General features: G+C 45.3%; 1 protein-coding gene across 1 annotated transcript in view; it reads right to left on the bottom strand.

Moving 5' to 3' along the window:
• Positions 1-19,250, bottom strand: part of LOC129143110 (syncytin-1-like) — a 33,745-nt gene extending 14,495 nt beyond the window's left edge. The window contains 2 exon segments of the mRNA XM_063807073.1: positions 18,738-18,955; positions 19,119-19,250. Of these exon segments, the coding sequence (XP_063663143.1) occupies positions 18,738-18,955; positions 19,119-19,250 (350 nt within the window).
• Positions 19,251-20,609: the final 1,359 nt, after the last annotated feature.

Genomic DNA, 20,609 nt, shown 5'->3' with positions numbered 1-20,609 from the left:
ACTATGTGACAGGCACAATACTAATTACCTTATCATAGCATTATCATATTTAATCTTCACCACAATACTATGAAGTAGGCACTATTTCCTGCTATCTATAGATGAGGAAATTAAGGCTTTGTAACTTTCAATAAGTTGCTCAGTATCACACAACCGGGGCTAGGACTCAAATCCAGTCTATCTCCAGAGTTGGAGCAAATTCATAATATCAATAACAATTACTATTTAATAAATATCACTGATGTGTCAGGCACTTTATATACATCATATTTATTTCTCACTGCACCCCGGGGAGGTAGCTATTACAGACATTTATAGGATATTACTGTATTAACTATTAATAATATCTTGATATAGAGTTACATTCAAAAGTATGAAAAGCCAATACTGAATTTCCTCAAAAGTAAATCATCATTAGCATCTGTTTCTCCTCCTGCTCCTTCTGTGAAAATGGGCAGTGGGAAAGAATGGATAGAGTGTGGATGTCAAAGCCAGACAGGCCTAGCTCTGACAGACTTGGGATCCGACTCCAACACAGTTGGGAAAATAGTAATGGAAGAGATCCCACGAGGGGCACAATTCTCTAACTCTTTTGTAACCTTCATTTAGTGTGCTGTGGATATAGCAGCTTGTTTGTTGGGGAGTAGAGTGAAACCTCAGGTCTCTAAAATGTATTGGAAAGGTTAAGAGCAAATGCATAGAAAGAGGTAGTGTTAGAGAATAAACATAATTCAAAGAAAGATAGGAACATTATTCTTTTTTGAGATGGAGTCTTGCTCTGTTGCCCAGGCTGGAGTGCAGTGGTGCAATACTGGCTCACTGCAACCTCTGCCTCCCAGGTTCAAGCAATTCTTCTGTTTCAGCCTCCCGAGTAGTTGGGATTACAGGTGTGTACCACCACACCCAGCTAATTTTTGTATTTTTAGTAGAGACGGGGTTTCACCACGTTGGCCAGGCTGGTCTCAAACTCCTGACCTCAGGAGATTCACTCACCTTGGCCTCTCAAAGTGCTGGAATTACAGGTGTGAGCCACTGCACCCGGCCTCTGAATGCTATTCTTTGCAAATAACAAACCTGAAAACCTGGAAGAATAAGACAGCAACTTTCTATAGTAAAGATGAGTTCCCAGAATTAGGAATACGACAGGGAAAACTTTGATTATTTGGGGAGGAAAAACATACTTCTAATGTTATGCAACTTGTCCTCATTGCTTAAGATGTGGTTTGAAGTTCCAATTTGCAAATTATTCAAACTTGTTGCTTTTCTTTCTACCATTGCCTTCTTTGGACCACTTTATTAACTATTTTCAGGATTATCAGTGGGTGCGCAAGGAAAGGGAAAAGAACATGGACCCATGTCCATAAAGAATTTCTTTTCTTTATTATTATTATTATATATATTTTTTGAGACAGAGTCTCACTCTGTCACCCAGGCTGGAGTGCAGTGGTGCGATCTTGGCTCACCGCAACCTCCACCTCCCAGATTCAAGCGATTCTCCTGCCTCAGCCCCCTGAGTAGCTGGCATCACAGGCATGCACCACCACACCCAGCTAATTTTTGTATTTTTTGTACAGACAGGGTTTCACTATGTTGGCCAGGCTGTTCTCAAATGCCTGACCTCAGGTGATCCACCCGCCTCAGCCTCCCAAAGTGCTGGGATTACAGACGTGAGCCACCGCGCCTGGCCCCATAAAGAAATTTTGATAAAATATTTGATAAAAGAATGGCAAAGTGGATGAAAACCCCGGTTAAAATTAATTTTCTAGTTAGCCGAGTGATTCAAACACCCGTGATTAGATGAACACTTGGAGCCACAGTGGGGAATCTGTTGGTTCATTGGCATAGCTTGCTTGACTAGGGCACCAACTACACACACCCTCTTAATTTGCAATTTGCCCCTTCCCTAAAGGTTTATAATATAAAGATTAGAGCACATGAAACCATACCTGGGGATAACTGCAACACAGGTGGGATGAGAAGATGAGTACAGTTACCTGGGGGAGGAGACCTGAAAAGTCCCTCTTTGCTTTGTGCCGGATTCCCTCACATGTGCTATAATCAATCTCCCCAAAAGCCTTACCCAAAAGTCTACACTGTGGGGAATTCCAGAAGAAAAGGAGTCTGTTCTTGTTAGAATGAAGATCCTGTACATGTCAGGAATCTTGGTTACTGAAACAATAGCAATAACAATGTTGATAACACAGACACCCTCTATTAACTGTGCTAAAGATGGCAATTAACAGAAATAGCCTACGTGATCTTTGGTGTGCCCATCTAACCTCGAAGAGCAAAGCTCACAGTCAAATAGTTCTCATCTCCAGTTCTGATAAAATGAGTATCTGGCCAGTCCAGATGGTGGTGGGGTGACTGGATTGGTGGTAGTAGGGTCCAACTCTTGATTTCAAGGGTCTGAAAAATCCCTCAACCCTTTATCTTAGCAAGTTCCATGATGCTTCCACGGGCAATCCCTGCTGGTGTTACGAAGAGCTTGCGGGGACTACCTAGCTCCATGCTCCATCCACAGGGTCAAGAGAGCCTCTGTTTAGTGGCTATTACCCTGGATCAGCTCTGGCCTCATTCTCTCATCTCCTGCAATTCCCAGTGCATTCACTGTGGACCTCTACACACAGTCCCAGCCACTTCTTCTCACGCAGTTCTCGATCCCATCCTGACTGGGCAGGGAGTTCAGTATATCACAGGCTTAGTGTCCCCCCCAGTCTCATCTCATGGAGCTGAGAAGTCAGTTTACAATCTAAGACCTGAAGTCTGACTCCCTGTTTATGCCTGTTGGGTGCCTGTGTGGCCTGTCTCTTCGTTGCTTGATTCATTTGGTTTCTGGGACAACCTAGTGTGTCCGGAATTGGTGGGTTCTTGGTCTCACTGACTTCAAGAATGAAGCCGCGGACCCTCGCAGTGAGTGTTACAGTTCTTAAAGGCGGAGAGTCCGGAGTTTGTTCCTTCTGATGCTCAGATGTGTTCAGTTTCTTCCTTCTGGTGGGTTCGTGGTCTCGCTGGCTCAGGAGTGAAGCTGCAGAACTTCGTGGTGAGTGTTACAGCTCATAAAGGCAGTGTGGACCCAAAGAGTGCGCTGCAGCAAGATTTATTGCAAAGAGCAAAAGAACAAGGCTTCCACAGTGTGGAAGGTGACCCCAGTGGGTCGCCACTGCTATCTGGGATAACCTGCTTTTATTCTCTTATCTGGCCCCACCCACATCCTGCTGATGGTTCCATTTTACAGAGAGCCGATTGGTCTGTTTTACAGAGAGCTGATTGGTCCATTTTGACAGGGTGCTGATTGGTGCGTTTACAATCCCTGAGCTAGACACAAAAGTTCTCCACGTCCCCACTAGATTAGCTAGATACAGAGAGTGCTGACTGGTGCATTTACAAACCTTGAGCTAGATACAGAGTGCTGATTGGTGTACTCACAATCCCTTAGCTAGACCTAAAGGTTCTCCAGGTCCCCACCAGACCAGCTAGACACAGAGCGCTGATTGGTGCATTTACAAACCCTGAGCTAGACACAGGGTGCTGATTGGTGTGTTTACAAACCTTGAGTAGACACAGAGTGCTGATTGGTGTATTTACAATCCCTTAGCTAGACATAAAGGTCTAAGTCCCCACTAGACTCAGGAGCCCAACTGGCTTCACCTAGTGGATCCCGCACAGGGGCGCAGGTGAAGCTGCCTGCCAGTCCCGCGCCTTGTGCCCACACTCCTCAGCCCTTGGGTGGTTGATGGGACTAGGCGCCACAGAGCAGGGGGCGGCGCTCATAGGGGAGGCTCGGGCTGCACAGGAGCCCACAGCGGGGGGCGGGTGGGGGGTTGTTGCGGGGAGGCTCAGGCATGGGGAGGTGCAAGTCCCGAGCCCTGCCCTGCAGGGAGGCAGCTAAGGCCCGGTGAGAAATCGAGCGCAGCGCCGGTGGGCCAGCACTGCTGGGGGACCTGGCGCACCCTCTGCAGCTGCTGGCCTGGGTGCTAAGCCCCTCACTGCCGGGGGCCGGCAGGGCCGGCCTGCCATTCCGAGTGTGGGGCCCGCCAAGCCCACGCCCATCCGGAACTCTAGCTGGCCCGCAAGCACGGCGCGCAGCCCCGGTTCCCGCCCGTGCCTCTCCCTCCACACCTCCCCGCAAGCTGAGGGAACCGGCTCCAGCCTCGGCCAGCCCAGAAAGGGGCTCCCACAGTGCAATGGCAAGCTGAAGGGCTCCTCAAGCACGGCCAGAGTGGGCACCGAGGCCGCGCCAAGAGCGAGCGAGGGCTGGAGGGCTGCCAGCACGCTGTCATCTCTCACTAGGACTTAATGTTCCTGAGGAACATGGAGGGTGATCATGTTGACCTATGAGGCATACCTCTCCTTGCTGCCTGGCTTCCACCACCCCAGTCCTAAATTCCTCCCAGTTACCCTGTCCAGAATGTCAGTGCTGGTGCTGAAAATCAAAGCTCAGCAGAGTGGCTGGAGTTGTTTTTTTCTAGTTTGGGGCCACTCCAGGCTTGGGGGTACTCCAGGCTTTGGGTTTTGGCTGCAATCTTAATTCCCTCTTGCTGTGCTCCCTGCCCACCTCCAACCTACCTTCCAATGCCAAGTTTTCTGAAATTGCGTTCTGCTGGTCTGGGATTCCATCCAGAGCCAGTGTGCTGCAGCAGGAGAAGGCCCAGAGGTAGATTCACCATGAAGCTTGCTCAGAACGTTTAAACTTCAGGGTACCTCAATCACACAGGCCCCTGTGAGTGCTGAAACTTGTACAGTGACCTAGGTGGGGAGAGAAAGCCACGTTGTGATCAAGAAGAATTTCTGCTGGTAAATTGCCCACAGTGATCTCAAATAAAAAGGATATAAATCTCCATATAAATAATAATAATTGTCTTTTTTTACTCATTCTAAATATTCTAATATTCTATTCACTTCCGTACGTAAATTTGTATTTATAATCTTTGTTATTTTTCTTACAGAAAAACTATAAAATTTTAAAAGCATCTGGCCCCACAAAACTTGGATCTGCCCTTGGGAAGACCCATGCCCAAGCCCCTATCTCCAGAGATGATGATTTAATTGATCTAGGGCAGTAGATCTCAGCTAGGGTCAACCCACCTGAGATCCATTCAGGGGATGTATCTCCCAGTCACCCACAACCTCCCCGCCCCCGACTCCCACCCACCAGGGGATGAAGATTTAACAATGTCTGGAAACATTTTTAGTTATCACAACTTGGGGGTGAGGGCTTGTTATTTGACATCTAATGGGTAAAGACCAGGAATGCTGCTAAACATCTCACAAAGCACAGGAAAGTCCCCCACAACAAAGAATTCCCTGGCTCAAAATGTCAGTGGTACCACAGCTGAGAAGCCCTGAACTAGGATGGGGTTCTGAGCCTCAGCATTTCTCAAAATCTTTCAAATCAATTAATTTGAACATACAACCCAGGTTGCGAACAAGAGTTGTACAGATAATAACAGTAGTTAACCTTTACCACTGAGTACTTACTATGTGTCATTGTTTTCAATGAATTAACTCATTTAGTCATTTAGTCTTTGGAATAAGCTTATCAGATAAGGTTGGGTTTTTTTGTTGTTTCTTTGTTTTTGTTTTTGTTTTTTTTTTGAGATGGAGTCTCGCTCTGTTGCCCAGCCTGGCGTGAAATGGCATGATTTCGGCTCACTGCAACCTCTGCCTCCTGGGTTCAAGCTATTTTCCCACCTCAGCCTCTCAAGTAGCTGGGATTACAGGCACACGCCCACACCTGGCTAATTTTTGTATTTTTAGTAGAGATGGGGTTTCACCATGTTGGCCAGGCTGGTCTTGAACTCCTGACCTCAAGTGTCCACCTGCCTCAGCTTCCCCAAGTCTTGGGATTACAGGTGTGAGCCACCACACCTGGCCTCGGATTATTATTGTTCCCATTTTACGGGTGAGTAAACTGAGGTACAAAATATTAAGAAATGTGCCCTGGGATTCAAACCCAGACAGTTGGGCTCCAAAGCCTGAGCTGTTAACTAGTATTGTGTACCTGACCCTGCTTGACTGGCTTACTTCCTCCCGCTGGAGATCTCTATGGGAGAAGGGAGGTAGAATCCCTGTCTGCTCCCAGAGTGCAATTCTCTGCCCACACCCATTACTGGGAAGCAAAAAGAAGTAGGTACAGCTGAAATGAGGAAAGAAATATAGCACCACTTGGACCTGTGTGCCAAAGGATAACCCGCGAGTTGGGGGTGTGGGCATTTGTTCCAGTTTTGCAGGTATGTTTTTGTCTAGTTCAATTTACTGGATGCAATTTCTTAAAATGAAAGTTTTATTCAGAAATAGCAGAGCCATGTTCAGGTAAGAGCTCTAAAAAAAAAATACTTTGGCCCACTAGATTATAAATAATTGTAATTGTTGCTGCCATCACCAGCTCTAGAGCCATAATGGGCTGTATGGCAATGTACCTTTCACAGATGGCTGTCTCTAATTGAAAGCCATGCCAAACAGCTGTCAGAAATGCTGACTACCAGACTGGGGAAAGTAATGCCAAATGGGAAAAATGCAGACAAGGACTGTGGCAAAATGGTAGAAATATGTAACCGAAGATGACTCTCTCTTTATTCACTGTTATAAAATGCTCAAGCGAAAAAGGAAAGTGCACCAGTACACTTGAACTTCTTACTTCAGGTCCACAAAACTGAGAATAAGAGGACAGTTTCAGCCTTCAGTGGAGGGGATGTGGTGGGGATAAGACAAAGACACAAGCATTTCTGAAATGAAATAGACTATAGAAAGAGGTATAATAAAAGGCTATGGAAATTCCAAACTTGGACAGGAAACTTGAGTCCCATATGAGAACCACAGCTATGGCCAACTCTGATTTCAGCCTGTTAAGATGTTGAGCAGAGAATTTGGCCTCAACTTCTGATCTACAGAAACTTAACAAATTTGAGTCATTTTTAACTGCTAAATTCATGGCAATTTTTTACATAGCAATAGAAAATGAATACAGTGGGCCGGGCACGGTGGCTAACTCCTGTAATCCCAGCACTTTGGGAGGCCAAGGCGGGTGGATCTCTTGAGGTCAGGTGTTCAAGACCATCCTGGCTAACACGGTGAAACCCCGTCTCTACTAAAAATACAAAAAATTAGCCGGGCATGATGGCAGGCGCCTGTAGTCACAGCTACTCGGGAGGCTGAGGCAGGAGAATGGTGTGAACCTGAGAGGCGGAGCTTGCAGTGAGCCGAGACCGCGCCACTGCACTCCAGCCTGGGCAACACAGCGAGACTCTGTCTCAAAAAAAAAAACTAAAAAAAAAAAAAAGAAAATGAATACAATGGGCCGGGCGCGGTGGCTCACTCCTGTAATCCCAGCACTTTGGGAGGCCAAGGCTGACGGATCTCTTGAGGTCAGGAGTTCAAGACCATCCTGGCCAACATAGTGAAACCCCATCTCTACAAAAAATACAAAAAATTAGCCGGGTGTGGTGGCACGCACTTGTAATCCCAGCTACTTGGGAGGCTGAGGCAGGAGAATCGCTTGAACCAGGGAGGTGGAGTTTGCAGTGAGCTGAGATTGTGCCACTGCACTCCAGCCTGGGCAACGGAGAGCGACTCTGTCTCAAAAAAAAAAAAAAAAAAGAATACAATGAATTACAGAATTACATTGATTGATTTCTTAATGGTAAACCAACGTTACATTCTGGGATACACCCTATTTGACCATGATGTGTTGTCCTTTTATATGCTGTGTTGTCTTTTTAGCAAATTTTGATTTGCTAAAATTTTGGACAGAATTGTTTACATATGTGCATGAGGGACATGGCTCGAAGTGAAAGCAATGAGAAATTTGAAGGACAAAGAAATGGAAGTAGAGACTGGGCATGGTGGCTCATGCTTGTAATCTCAGCAATTTGGGAGGCCAAGGTGGGCAGATCATTTGACGTCAGGAGATTGAGACCAGCCTGGCCGACTTGGTGAAACCCCATCTCTACTAAAAATACAAAAAAATTGGCTGTGTGTGATGGCGCATGCCTGTAATCCCAGCTACTTGGGAGGCTGGAGCAGGAGAATTACTTCAACCTATGAGGTAGAAGTTGCAGTGAGCCGAGATCACGCCACTGCACTCCAGCCTGGGTGACAGAGCAAGACTCTGTCTCAAAAAAAGAAATGGGAGTAAGGAAGGTGAGAGAACAACATAAGCAAAGGTGGGAAAATGTCAGAATCTGTTTGGAAACCCACCTATAGTTTAATTTGGCTGGATAACCCCATCTAGGGAGGAAGACAAGTGGTAGGAATGAGGCTGGAAGACCTAGGGAGTAGAATGCATCCTTCATTTGGGAGACACATTAAAGAGCCACTGAAAGTTGTTGGGGCACATGACTGGAGGGGGCATGCCAGCAGCAATGTATAGTTTGAAGTGTGCCAAGCAGAACCTGGAAGATGGTAGAAAAGCCCTTGCAATTGTCTGACTAGAGAACATTAGAGCTCAGGCAAGGAAGCAAAAGATGGAGGAATAAATCCAGCCCTTAGCCCTCATGTTGCTAAGCCTAGATGCTAGATTGGCCCTGAAAGTGAGAAGGCAAGCTGAGAGAAGCTCTCAACTGGGCCTTAATACAAGTAAGAAGGTTGATTGGAAGGGTGGAGTTGAAGAGAGAGAACTCTTTGGGTACCTAAAAGCATCAGCAGCGCTTTTCCTATTATCTGGTGTTTGCAACCAACCACTGATGCACAATCTGCAAACTGCCGATCAGCTACAGGTCCAGCTGTCCATGTTCCTGCTGGATCCAGGCCTGGTTGGGTAGGTCCCCAGAGAATACAGTTACTAATGGTGGCCTAGGAGGAGGAGCCTCCAAAACCCAGCCCAGAAGGACTCCAAGAAACTGGTTTGAGCTTGCTTTCCACTCTGGGATGGGATGTGGTTCAGCTCAATAGATGAAACACAGGAGAAGAGAAAGGGGCTCAGGGAGCAAAACTGTGCTCACCCAGTAGGGGCTTAAAGCATCTCTCTTGGGTTTGTGGTCCCAGTGCAGAGGCTGATAGGAAGGACTTCTCTGAGGTGAGCCATCACGAGGCTTCGTACTTATCCTATCACAGAGGTTAGAAGGGAGCATAACAGCCTTGGGGAAGTGCAGCATGTTGGGTTTTTATTTTATTTTATTTTATTTTATTTTATTTTATTTTATTTTTTATAGCCTTAAATACTTTATCTTTTTTCTCTTTTTTTGTATTGATTTTTATTTTTTTGAATTTTATCTTTTTTTTCAACTTTTAAGTTTGGGGTACATGCGCAGGTTTATTATATACATAAATTGCATGTAGCAAGGGTTTGTTGTACAGATTATTTTCACCCAGGTAATAAGCATAATACTTGATAGGTAGCTTTTTAATCCTCTCTCTTCTCCCACCCCCCACCTTCAAGTAGGCCCTGATGTCTGTTGTTCCCTTCTTTGTGTTCATGTGTACTCAATGTTTAGCTCCTACTTATAAGTGAGAACATGCAGTATTTGGTTTTCTGTTCCTGTGTTAGTTCACTTAGGATAATGGCCTCCAGCTTCATCCATGTTGCTGCAAAGGACATGATCTCATTCTTTGTCATGGCTGTGTAGTATTCCATGATGTATATGCACATTTTCTTTATCCAGTCTACTATTGATGGGCATTTAGGCTGATTTCATGCCTTTGCTATTGTGAATAGTGCTGTGATTAATGTACGTGTGCACATGTCTTTACGTAACAATTTATATTATGTAACAATTTATATTATATAAAAATCTTTATGTAACAACTTATATCATATAAAAATTATATTAAACATAAATATTAAAATATAAATTATATTAATTATATATTTATATATGTTAAATATATGAATTATATATTTATATATGTTAAATATATAAATTATATTAAAGTAACAATTTATATTACTTGGGGTATAAACCCAATAATGGGATTGCTGGGTTGAATGGTACTTCTCTTTAAAGTTCCTTTAGAAATTACCCCACTGTCTTCCACAATGGCTGAACTAATTTACATTCCCGCCAGCCATGTATAAGCATCCTCTTTTCTCCTCAACCTCATCAGCATCTGTTTTATTAGACTTTTAAATAATAGCCAATCTGACTGGTGTGAGATGGTATTTCATTGTGGTTTTGATTTGTATTTCTCCAATAGTTAGTGATGTTGACCATTTTTTCATATGCTTGTTGGCCATGTGTATGTCTTCTTTTGAAAACTTTCTGTTCATGTCCTTTACCCACTTTTTAATGAGGTTGTTTTTTGCTTATAAATTTAAGTTACTTATAGATTCTGGACATTAGACCTTTGTCAGAGGCATAGTTTTCTCTATGGGAGGCACATATTTTCTCCCATTCTGTAGGTTGTCTGTTTATTCTGTTGATAGTTTCTTTTGCTGTGCAGAAGTTCTTTAATTTAATTAGGTCCCATTTGTCAATTTTTGCTTTTGTTGCTATTGCTTTTGGTGTCTTCATCATGAAATCTTTGCCAGGTCCCATGTCCACAGTGTTATTTCCTAGATTATCATCCAGATTTTGTAGTTTTAGGTTGTTCACTTAAGTCTTTAATACATCTTGAGTTGATTTTTGTATATAGCGAAAGTAAGAGGTCTGGCTTCAGTGTTCTGCATATAGCTATCAATTATCCCAGCACCATTTATTGACTAGAAAGTCTTTTCCCCACTGCTTGTTTTTGTCAACTTTGTGGAAAATCAGTTGGTTTTAAGTGCGTAGCTTTATTTCTAGGCCTCTATTCTGTTCCATTGATCTATGTGTCTGTTTTTGTAGTGGTACCATGCTGTTTTGGTTACTGTAGCCTTGTAGTATAGTTTGAAGTTGGGTAACCTGATGCCTTCAGCCTTGTTCTTTTTGCTTTGAATTGTCTTGGCTATTCAGGCTCTTTTTTGGTTCCATATGAGTTTTAAAATAGTTTTTTCTAGTTCTCTGAAGAATGTTATTGGTAGTTTGATAGGAATAGCATTGACTCTGTAAATTGCTTTTGGCAGTATGGCCATTTTATAAATATTGATACTTTCTATCCATGAGCATGAAATATTTTTCCATTTGTTTGTGTCATCCCTGATTTCTTTGAGCAGTGTTTTGTAATTCTCCTTGTAGGGCTCTTTCACCTCCCTGGTTAGCTGTATTCCTAGGTGTTTTATTCCTTTTGTGCCTATTGTGAATGGAACTGCATTCTTGATTTGGCTTTGAGATTGGATGCTGTTGGAGTAAAGAAATGCTACTGATTTTTGAACCTTGATTTTGCATCCTGAAACTTTGCTGAAGTTGTTTACCAGATATAGGTTTTCTAGGTATAGAATTTTATCATCTGCAAACAGAGATAGTTTGACTTTCTCTCTTATTATTTGGATGCCTTTTCTTTCTCATGCCTGATTGGTCCGGTTAGGACTTCCAATTTTTTTCTTTTTCAACTTTTATTTTACAATCGGGGTACATGTGCAGGAATGTTATAGAGGTATATTCCATTATGGTGAGGTTCAGGGTATGATGGAAACTGTCACGCTGTTAGTGAGCATAGTATCCATGATATACATAATTTTTTAGCCCTTGCCCCCATCCCTCTCTCCCCACTCTAGTAGTCCTGTGTCTCTTGTTTCCATCCTTATGCCCATGTGTACCCATGTTTAGCAACCACTTATATATGAGCATATGCAGTATTTATTTCCTATTTCTGTGTTAGTTTTCTTAGGATAATGGCCTCCTCCAACTGCATCCATGGTGCTGCAAAGGACACAATTTTATTCTTTTTTATGGCTGCATAGTATTCTATGGTATATATGTACCACTTTTTAAAAATCCAATCCACCATTGTTAGGCACCTGGGTTGACTCCATATTTTTGCTTTGGAAATAGCACTGTGATGAACATAAAAGTGCATGTGTCTTTTCAGTAGAATGATTTAATTTCTTTTGAGTATATACCCAGTAATGGGATTGCTTGATTGAATCATAATGCAACTTCTAGTTCTTTGAGAAATCTCCAAACTGCTCTCCATAGTGGCTGGACTAATTTACATTACTATAACAGTATACACGTGTCCCCTATTCTCCACGGCCTCACCAGCGTCTGTTAGTCCTTGACTTTTTAACAAAAGCCATTCTAACTAGTATGAGATGGTAACTCATTGTGATTTTGATTTTCATTTCGCTGATGATTAGTGATGGTGAGCATTTGCATTTTTACATAAACTTGTTGACTGCTTGTATGTCTTCTTTTGAGAAGTGTCTGGTCAGGACATTGACTTTTGTTCCTTTGATGCATGCAAGCTCCCTGGGAGAGGCACTATATTATGAGTACATTGAGCAGCCACCCCACAATATTCTTCAGGGAACTGCCCTCTACATTCATTCTTTCTCCAGGAGAACTTTCACTTTCACCAGCAGAGGCAGGTTTCTCTAATGAAATGCTGGTTTCCTGGAAGGAGATGAGCGCATCAGTTGTTTTGATCATCTTGGGGCACAGAGAGCTTTGGGAGGGATAAAATAAAGGACTTGGATGGATTGATGAGAGGTGAGAATGCACCTAAGAAGCTGAGCCAATGAAGTGGGGTGGAAGTATGGGAGGGTACTGGGGTGGCACTGGCACCAAGATAAGACTGCAAAGCACAGCTTTGCTTAGGGATCACTCTGTAGCTCATGTAACACTCCCTCACCTTCCCTTCTGCGGTGGTTTTGAAATGTGTCTAATATAGTGATCTGCCTCCCCTTTATTATGGGCTGGACTTAGTGATTCGCTTCTAATAGAATATGACAGAGACTTATTCTATGTTACTTCTGAGACTAAGCCATAAAAGGCGTTGTGGCTTCCATTGTAGCCACTCTTTCTTGAGTCACTTGCTCCATTGGTAGCCAGCTACCATATCACAAAAAAAGGTCCATATGGCATAAAACTGAGGCATCCTTCCAACAGCTGTGTAAGTTGAAGCATCTGAGAAGTGGATCCGCAAACCCCAGCCAAGCCTTAAATGTTTGCAGCCCCTGTCAACATCCTAACTGCAACTTCATGAGACACTTCAAGCAGAGCCACCCAGTGGAGCTGCTCTCATTTCTGACCTAAAGAAACTGTGACATATATATGTTGGTTATGTTTGTTTTTGAGTCTCACCAGGCTGGAGTGCAGTGGTGGAATCTCGGCTCGCTACAATCTCCGCCTCCCGGATTCAAGTGATTCTCATGCCTCAGCCACCTCAGCACCTGGGATTACAGGTGTGCAACAACACACCCCGCTAATTTTTCCATTTTTAGTAGAGACAGCATTTCCCATATTGACCAGGCTGGTCTTGAACTCCTGGCCTCAAGTGATGCATCCACCTCGGCCTCCCACAGTGCTGGGATTGCAGGCATGCCACCACGCCCAGCCACATGTTGGTTGTTTTAAGCTACTAAATGTAGGGGTAATTTGTTACGCAGCAATATATAACTATTATACCATCCAGCGGGTCTCAATTTAGCTGTTTCAGGTCAATGTAATTCAGTGACTCTTAGCATAGAAGAGCCTGGCAATCAAAGATTGTTGAGTAGGACCAGTCTCTATTTCACATGTAGGAAAATGAGGCTTTATCTGAATAGGGCCAAAGTGCCTTTCTTTGTTTAATTTTGTTTACCTAAAGAAATGCTTTTGAACCTGGGCACAGAAAGCTGTATGTTGCAGTGTGCAAGTGTATACAGAACGCTGAGAAGGGAAACCATTATTCAGCTGTTAAACAGCAGCTTTTTGAGCAGAAATATAAACTAGGACAGGGGACATGTTGCTCTCTGGGGGTAAATCCATGGAATATTTGTTTCCTTTAGCCTGGAGGCATCCCAAACAGAAGGACAAATCTTAAAACTGATTCTAAAAATTATTTTTGCTTTGCCAGAGGGTGGAGCCTCATGCACTTCCTCACATCCTGAGCTTCCATTCACCCTGATCCCAGAAGGATGACTCTAGTTTCACAAGTCTTGACAGCCACTCTTGAAAAAGGAATGAATAACCTTGCTTGATAGGAAGAAACAATTTTGAAAATGGGAGGCATTGTAGATTCTGGGATGAAATTGGGTCAGTTTGTTTCTGGACCAAATACAGCTTGCTCCATCAGGTAAGCCAGTTAGCTGGGCAGTCAGTGGACACATCTGAAGGCCCATTGTGGCCATCACTCTACCCATATTATAAGGGGTTGCTGACCTGAGGAGCTCTTTAACTGTGGCAGTCAGAAGTGATTGCCAGTTGGGGCTGTGACTCTGGAAGTGCTGGGGAAGGAGATAATTGCAGAAATCTTATTTCCTCCCATCTGCTCCATCCTCCTTCCCCATCAGCTGGGAATGTGTGATTTGATTACCTTAGCTCTTCTCCCGGGGTGGGGTAGGGGTGGAAGGCTTGTGCATATTCAGGGGCCTCAACCTCCACAAGAGGCTTTCTTTGCTCCCTATCAGATGCAGTCCCTCCACCTTCTGAATGCTCATTCTACTGTATCTGTACCTTCATTACAACACCATAATGTCACACTGCCCTTCATGCTATTGTATTATGCTCCCTTGTAGTGGATGCTGTGGTGTGCTGCCCAAATCCCCACGTTCAGGCCCAAGGCTCCCATTTTCCCAACTTCTAGGAGTGTTGCTTGCTGAAAGCTCCAGGCTCAGCTCCTTCTCAGAAATGTCCCTCCACAGAATGGAGCTGTCTTGTGTAAGGCTACTCCCCTTCCCTGGGGAAAGCCTACACTCTATGACATTCAATAAAGGGCACAGACACCTCTCCCTGGTCTCAACTTGAGACATCTCTGAAGGGCATCTCAGCTTCAGTGTGTCCCATGGAGCCCGCTCAGGCTTATGTTGCATTACAGCTCAACTTACCCACCTCTGCCCGCTTCCTTCAGTCACACACAGATGTTGTTTTGGGGTATACTCCCCAATAAACCTCTTGCCCCCAGTTCTCTATCTCAAACCCAGGGAACTCAACCTACACCACTCCCATTAGGCTGGAAGTGTATAAAAGGCCACCTGTCAAGTCCTTTGTTATCTACCTCCTCCTTCCCTCCTGCTGCATCACCCTGGTACCCAGCACAGTGCCGAACAGAGTAGACCCTCTACTAATGTCTAATGAACAGAAAACAGATGATGACTTGGACAAAGACTGGGCAAGGACTTTCTACTCTCCTTCTCAAGGATGTACTCCCTTTATATCCGAAGTCAACACTGAATATCTTACTGTCCGTAATATGAGAAATATTCACAGAGTATAGAGAATACAAAATATGTACACTCTAGGGTATTACTTGTGTAAAGTGTTTCCTGGAGAAATTCACTTTTCAAAACCTGAAGAATGTTTATTTTTAAAATCAGGAAGTGTGTCCCAGGCTGACTTTAATCTGTCTGCTTCAGGTCGGCAGGTCTCTGGGGAGTCAGGAGTGGCATCACATAAATCTGTTTTGTTGCAGGCACCCTGGCAACATTTTCTGTGTTGATGAAGAATGTCAACAACTCATTCCAGTGACTCTGCAGGCATTCTCAAAAGATCTGTTTAACTAAATTCTTTCCTTTTTCAGTTCAATGATAATTTTGCCTCACTGAATTTTAGTGGCAGTGCCTGTAACCTAATTGGTGCTGTATTTCTGCTCTCGTGGGTACCATTCAACATTCCCAGGGAGAGGTTGCAAAGCCTTGGTTCCAGACTCCCCTGGTGGATTGGCATTTTACTCCTCTTCTGGGACTTTGACCTTCTGTTCTGCTTGATTAGCCTTGCTGCCCCTGGTGCTTGAGCTGCCCTTCCTAACCACCTTCCTCCCCACAGCACAGGGGGATGTCAGAGGATGCTTGTTTGAACTGGATTATAGATTACACAAATCCAGGAGGTCAAGGTTCTTGGTTGAACTGGTTGTTAACATTTATTTTTGTATCCCCAGGATGTAGCACAGTATCTGGCTCAAAAATGTTTGATGAATGAATGAATGAACAGTCAAAGGATGACAGTTTCCCCCTCAAGACTGTGAAATACCAAAGGCAGTTCAGCCTGGCAAGCCAGTGATAATTTTCCTCATTCTTTGTAGACAAGAAGCATGAGCTGAGCTTCTCAAATCTTCCCTCAGAGCACAATGACCTTTACAGATGGTCTTACCTGTACTTTTAATTTCTTTTTTCTTTATTTTTGTTTCAGAGATAGGGTCTCACTCTGTTGCCCAGGCTGGAGTGCAGTGGTGTGATCCTAGTTCACTGGATCCCCAAACTCCTATGTTCAAGTGACCCTCCTGCCTCTGTCTTCCAAAGTCGCTGGGACTACAGGTGTGCGGTTTTTTGTAGAGATAGTGTCTTGCTACATTGTCCAGGCTAGTCTTGAACTCCTGGGCTCAAGAGATCCTCCTGCCTCGGTCTCCCAAAGTGCTGGGGTTACAGGCATGAGCCATTGCCCTGGCCCATACTTTTTACCTTTGTAAATGCAAACACCACCACCATGTTCCACATGGAGCAGAGAATTCTTACCATTAATTATACTATTATATTTGAGCCCCACCTCCAACTACTTGCTAATCACGCTGGCCTCCCTTTACTAGATCGGCCCTGCCCCCACCTCTGAGATTTAATTCCCATCAAAGACTTCCCAGGAAGATCTGCTATCTTCATCCCCAGTCTGGGCACTCTCTAGCCAACAGCTCAGCTGACAAAGACCTCTTAGTTCTCCCTTTTCTCTCTCTCTCTCTTTTTTAATTGAGATGGGGGGTCTCACCATCTTGCCCAGGTTGATCTCGAACTCCTGGGCTCAAGCAATCCTCTCACTTTGGCTTCCCAAATTGCTGTGATTACAACATGAGCATGACACCTGGCCAGTTCTCCCTTTTCTAACAAAAAAAAAAAATTTTTTTTTTTTTTAAGACAGAGTCTTGCTCTGTCACCCAGGCTGGAGTGCAGTGGTGCAATCTCAGCTCACTGCAACCTCCACCTCCCGGATTCAAGTGATTCTTGTACCTCAGCCACCTGAGTAATGAATTACAGGGGCCCACCACCATGCCCAGCTAATTTTTGTATTTTTAGTAGAGACGGGGTTTCGACATGTTGGCCAGGCTGGTCTTGAATTCTCGGCCTCAAGTGACCTGCCAATCTCAGCCTCCCAGAGTGCGGATTACAAGTGTGAGCAACTGCGCCTGACCTATAACCAAAATTTCTTAATTGACAAACCCCATGCCCCATCTCAGCCCCAGATGACTCATTCTATATTCAGTTATGTGAACATATTAATCAGGTAAAACTCCTGTTTTGCATTTCCAGGAAACTTTCATTTGTTTTCTCTTTAAAGTGGCTTTGCATATCTCTGCTCTGATTTATCAATTTTTATTTTACTTCCTCTATTCCAAACCGTGAGGTCATCCTCCCAGCTGGCCTCACTCTTCTCCACTTTGGTTTCCTCTGTGGTTCCAGCAACCTGTGGTGGTGGGCTTCCTTTTCAGTGTTTAGTGTTGTTGACTATTGTAGCTCAAGGGCACAGCCTAGGCTACGAGGTCAGTACCCCCTTGTGGGCCACCTCTGATCCACCCTCTGCCCATGCCCTTCCCTTGTTCCCTAGCTACTGCCTCACTCAACAGAGAAGCACAGAGTGCCCACCAAGGGCCAGGCACAGAGCCGCCTGCTTTGACTACAGGGTATATAGACCTGGGTGTTCCTCACCTCCAAAGCCCACAGCGAGGGAGTCATGGAAACAAACACAATGTGGTCCCTGCATTGTTGGAAAGATCCATGTAAGAGAATGGAGGGGAAGCTCCAAACTAGGAAAGAGGAAAGTGGCGTGGGGAGGCTTCCTAAGAAAGAGTAGGCCTGAGTTAGGCCTTAAAGGATCAGTAGACAATAGCCTGATGAAGATAAGGAGCAAATGTGCATTTATCATTCATCCAACATGCATGACTGATAAGTGCATGCTGAGGACCTGCCATGCGCCAGGCTGGAGACTAGCAGTGAACAAAACAGAAAGTCCCTGCCTTCATGGAGCTTTGCTACTCGTGGGAAGAGACAGAGAATAAGCAAAATAAATAAGTAAAACATAGTATGTTGGAAGGTGATATGTGTTCTATAGAGAAAAATATATCCAGGAAAAGGATTCAGTTGTATGCATAGAAGACGGGTAATTTTAAAAATCCAGTAGTTTTAAATATGGCAGCCAGGGACTGTTATCATAGTGATATGAAACCCTTTCATCTTAATTGTAGCTTTAACTATTTGCAAAGGGCTTTAGTTCTATCAGCTCATTTTATTATTAAAACCATCTTATGAGGAGGTGAGAAAAATTAGTCTTCTGGGCTAGCTGCTCTCTAAATGAGCCTGCTAGGGCTGCTATAGCAAAGTACCACAAACTGGATGGCTTAATCAGCAGAATTCTGTTTTCTCACCGTTATAGAGGCCAGAAGTCCAAGATCAAAATGTGGGCCCCAGGGGCCAGGCGTGGTGGCTCACGCTTGTAATCCCAGCACTTTGGGAGGCCGAGGCAGGTGGATCCCATGAGGTCAGGAGTTCGAGACCAGCCTGGCCAACATGGTGAAACCCTCTCTCTACTAAAAATATAAAAATTAGCTGGGCATGGTGGCAGGCGCCTGTAATCCCAGCTACTTGGCAGGCTGAGGCAGGACAATCACTCGAACCCCGGAGGAGGAGGTTGCAGTGAGCCAAGATCAGCCACTGCACTCCAGCCTGGGCAATGAGCGAAACTCCATCTCCGAAAAAAAAAAAATGTGGATGGGGTTCCTTCTGAGGGCCGTCAAGGAAAGATCTGTTCCAGGCCTCTCACCTTGGCTTGTAGCTGGCTGTCTTCTCCTGTGTCTTTACATTATCTTCCACTATCTTTCTGTGTCCACATTTTCCCTTCTCAAGATACAAGCCATACCAGTATCTCACTCTGAGAGGTGACAGCGTGCTGGCAGCCCTCTGCAGCTCTTGCTCGCTCTCGGTGCCTCCTTGGCTTTGGCGCCCACTCTGGCCGCGCTTGAGGAGCCCTTCAGCCCGCCGCTGCACTGTGGGAGCCCCTTTCTCAGCTGGCCAAGGCCGGAGCCGGCTCCCTCAGCTTGCCGGGAGGGGCGGAGGGAGAGGCGCGGGCGGGAACCGGGGCTGCGCGCGGCGCTTGCGGGCGAGCGCGAGTTCCAGGTGGGCGTGGGCTCGGCGGGCCCCGCACTCGGAGCGGCAGGGCTCGGGACCTGCAGCCCGCCATGCCTGAGCCTTCCCCCCCGCCCCCCGCCGTGGGCTGCTGTGCGGCCGGAGCCTCCCCGACGAGCACCGCCCCCTGCTCCAGGGCGCCCAGTCCCATGACCGCCCAAGGGCTGAGGAGTGCGGGCGCACGGCGCGGGACTGGCAGGCAGCTCCACCTGCAGCCCTGGTGCAAGATCCACTGGGTGAAGCCAGCTGGGCTCCTGAGTCTGGTGGGGACTTGGAGAATCTTTATGTCTAGCTAAGGGATTGTAAATGCACCAATCGGCATTCTGTATCTAGTTAATCTGGGGGGCCTTGGAGACTCTTTATGTCTAAGTAAGGGATTGTGAATGCACCAATTGGCACTCTGTATCTAGCTCAAGGTTTGTAAATGCACCAATCAGCACTCTGTGTCTAGCTCAGGGTTTGTACATACACCAGTCTACACTCTGTATCTAGCTAATCTAGTGGGGAAGTGGAGAACTTTTGTGTCTAGCTCAGGGATCGTAAATGCACCCTGTCAAAATGGACCAATCAGCTCTCTGTAAAACAGACCAATCGGCTCTCTGTAAAATGGACCAATCAGCAGGATGTGGGTGGGGCCAGATAAGAGAATAAAAGCAGGCTTCCTGAGGTAGCAGTGGTAACCTGGTAGGGTGTGCTTCCAAAGTGTGGAAGCTTCCTTCTTTCACTTTTTGCAGTAAATCTTGCTGCTGTTCACTGTTTGGGTCCACTCGGCCTTTATGAGCTGCAACACTCACCATGAAGGTCTGCAGCTTCACTTCTGAAGCCAGTGAGACCACGAACCCACTGGGAGGAACGAACAACTCCAGACGCGCCACCTTAAGAGCTGTAACATTCACTGTGAAAGTCTGCAGCTTCACTCCTGAGCCAGCAAGACCACGAACCCACCAGAAGGAGGAAACTCCGAACACATCCGAACATCAGAAGGAACAAACTCCGGACACGTGGCCTTTAAGAACTGTAATAGGCACTGCGAGGGTCCGCGGCTCCGTTCTTGAATTCAGTGAGACCAAGAAGCCACCAATTCCGGACACAACTGGATTAGGGCCCACCCCGGTGACCTCATTTTAACTTGGTTACCTCTGTGAAGAGTCTAGTCAAATAAGGTCACAGTCTGAGGTACAGGAAGTTAGGAGGACTTCACCATATGAACTTAAGGGGAGGGGGAAACATTCAACCCATAATACTCCTCCAGTGACTTTGAACTTAGGTTTCACAGCTCGTGCTGGCTGACTCAGTGATGCTAGAGGCCTGCGATAGCCTATGCTACACATAAGGGGTTGATGATTCCCAAACCTTCTTACCTTCAATTATTTATCCAGGAATGAAGGGGCTTCACATAAAGGGCCCTACCATACTCATTCAGAATGCCATATCTTTTTTTAAAATTTTAACTTTTAGAGATAGGGCCACATTCAGTCACCCAGGCTGGAGTGCAATGGCACAATCATAG

This window comes from Pan troglodytes, chromosome 1, assembly GCF_028858775.2.
Source record: "Pan troglodytes isolate AG18354 chromosome 1, NHGRI_mPanTro3-v2.0_pri, whole genome shotgun sequence".
Classification (NCBI taxonomy): Eukaryota; Metazoa; Chordata; class Mammalia; order Primates; family Hominidae; genus Pan; species Pan troglodytes.
This window is presented reverse-complemented; position numbering and strand designations above follow the sequence as displayed.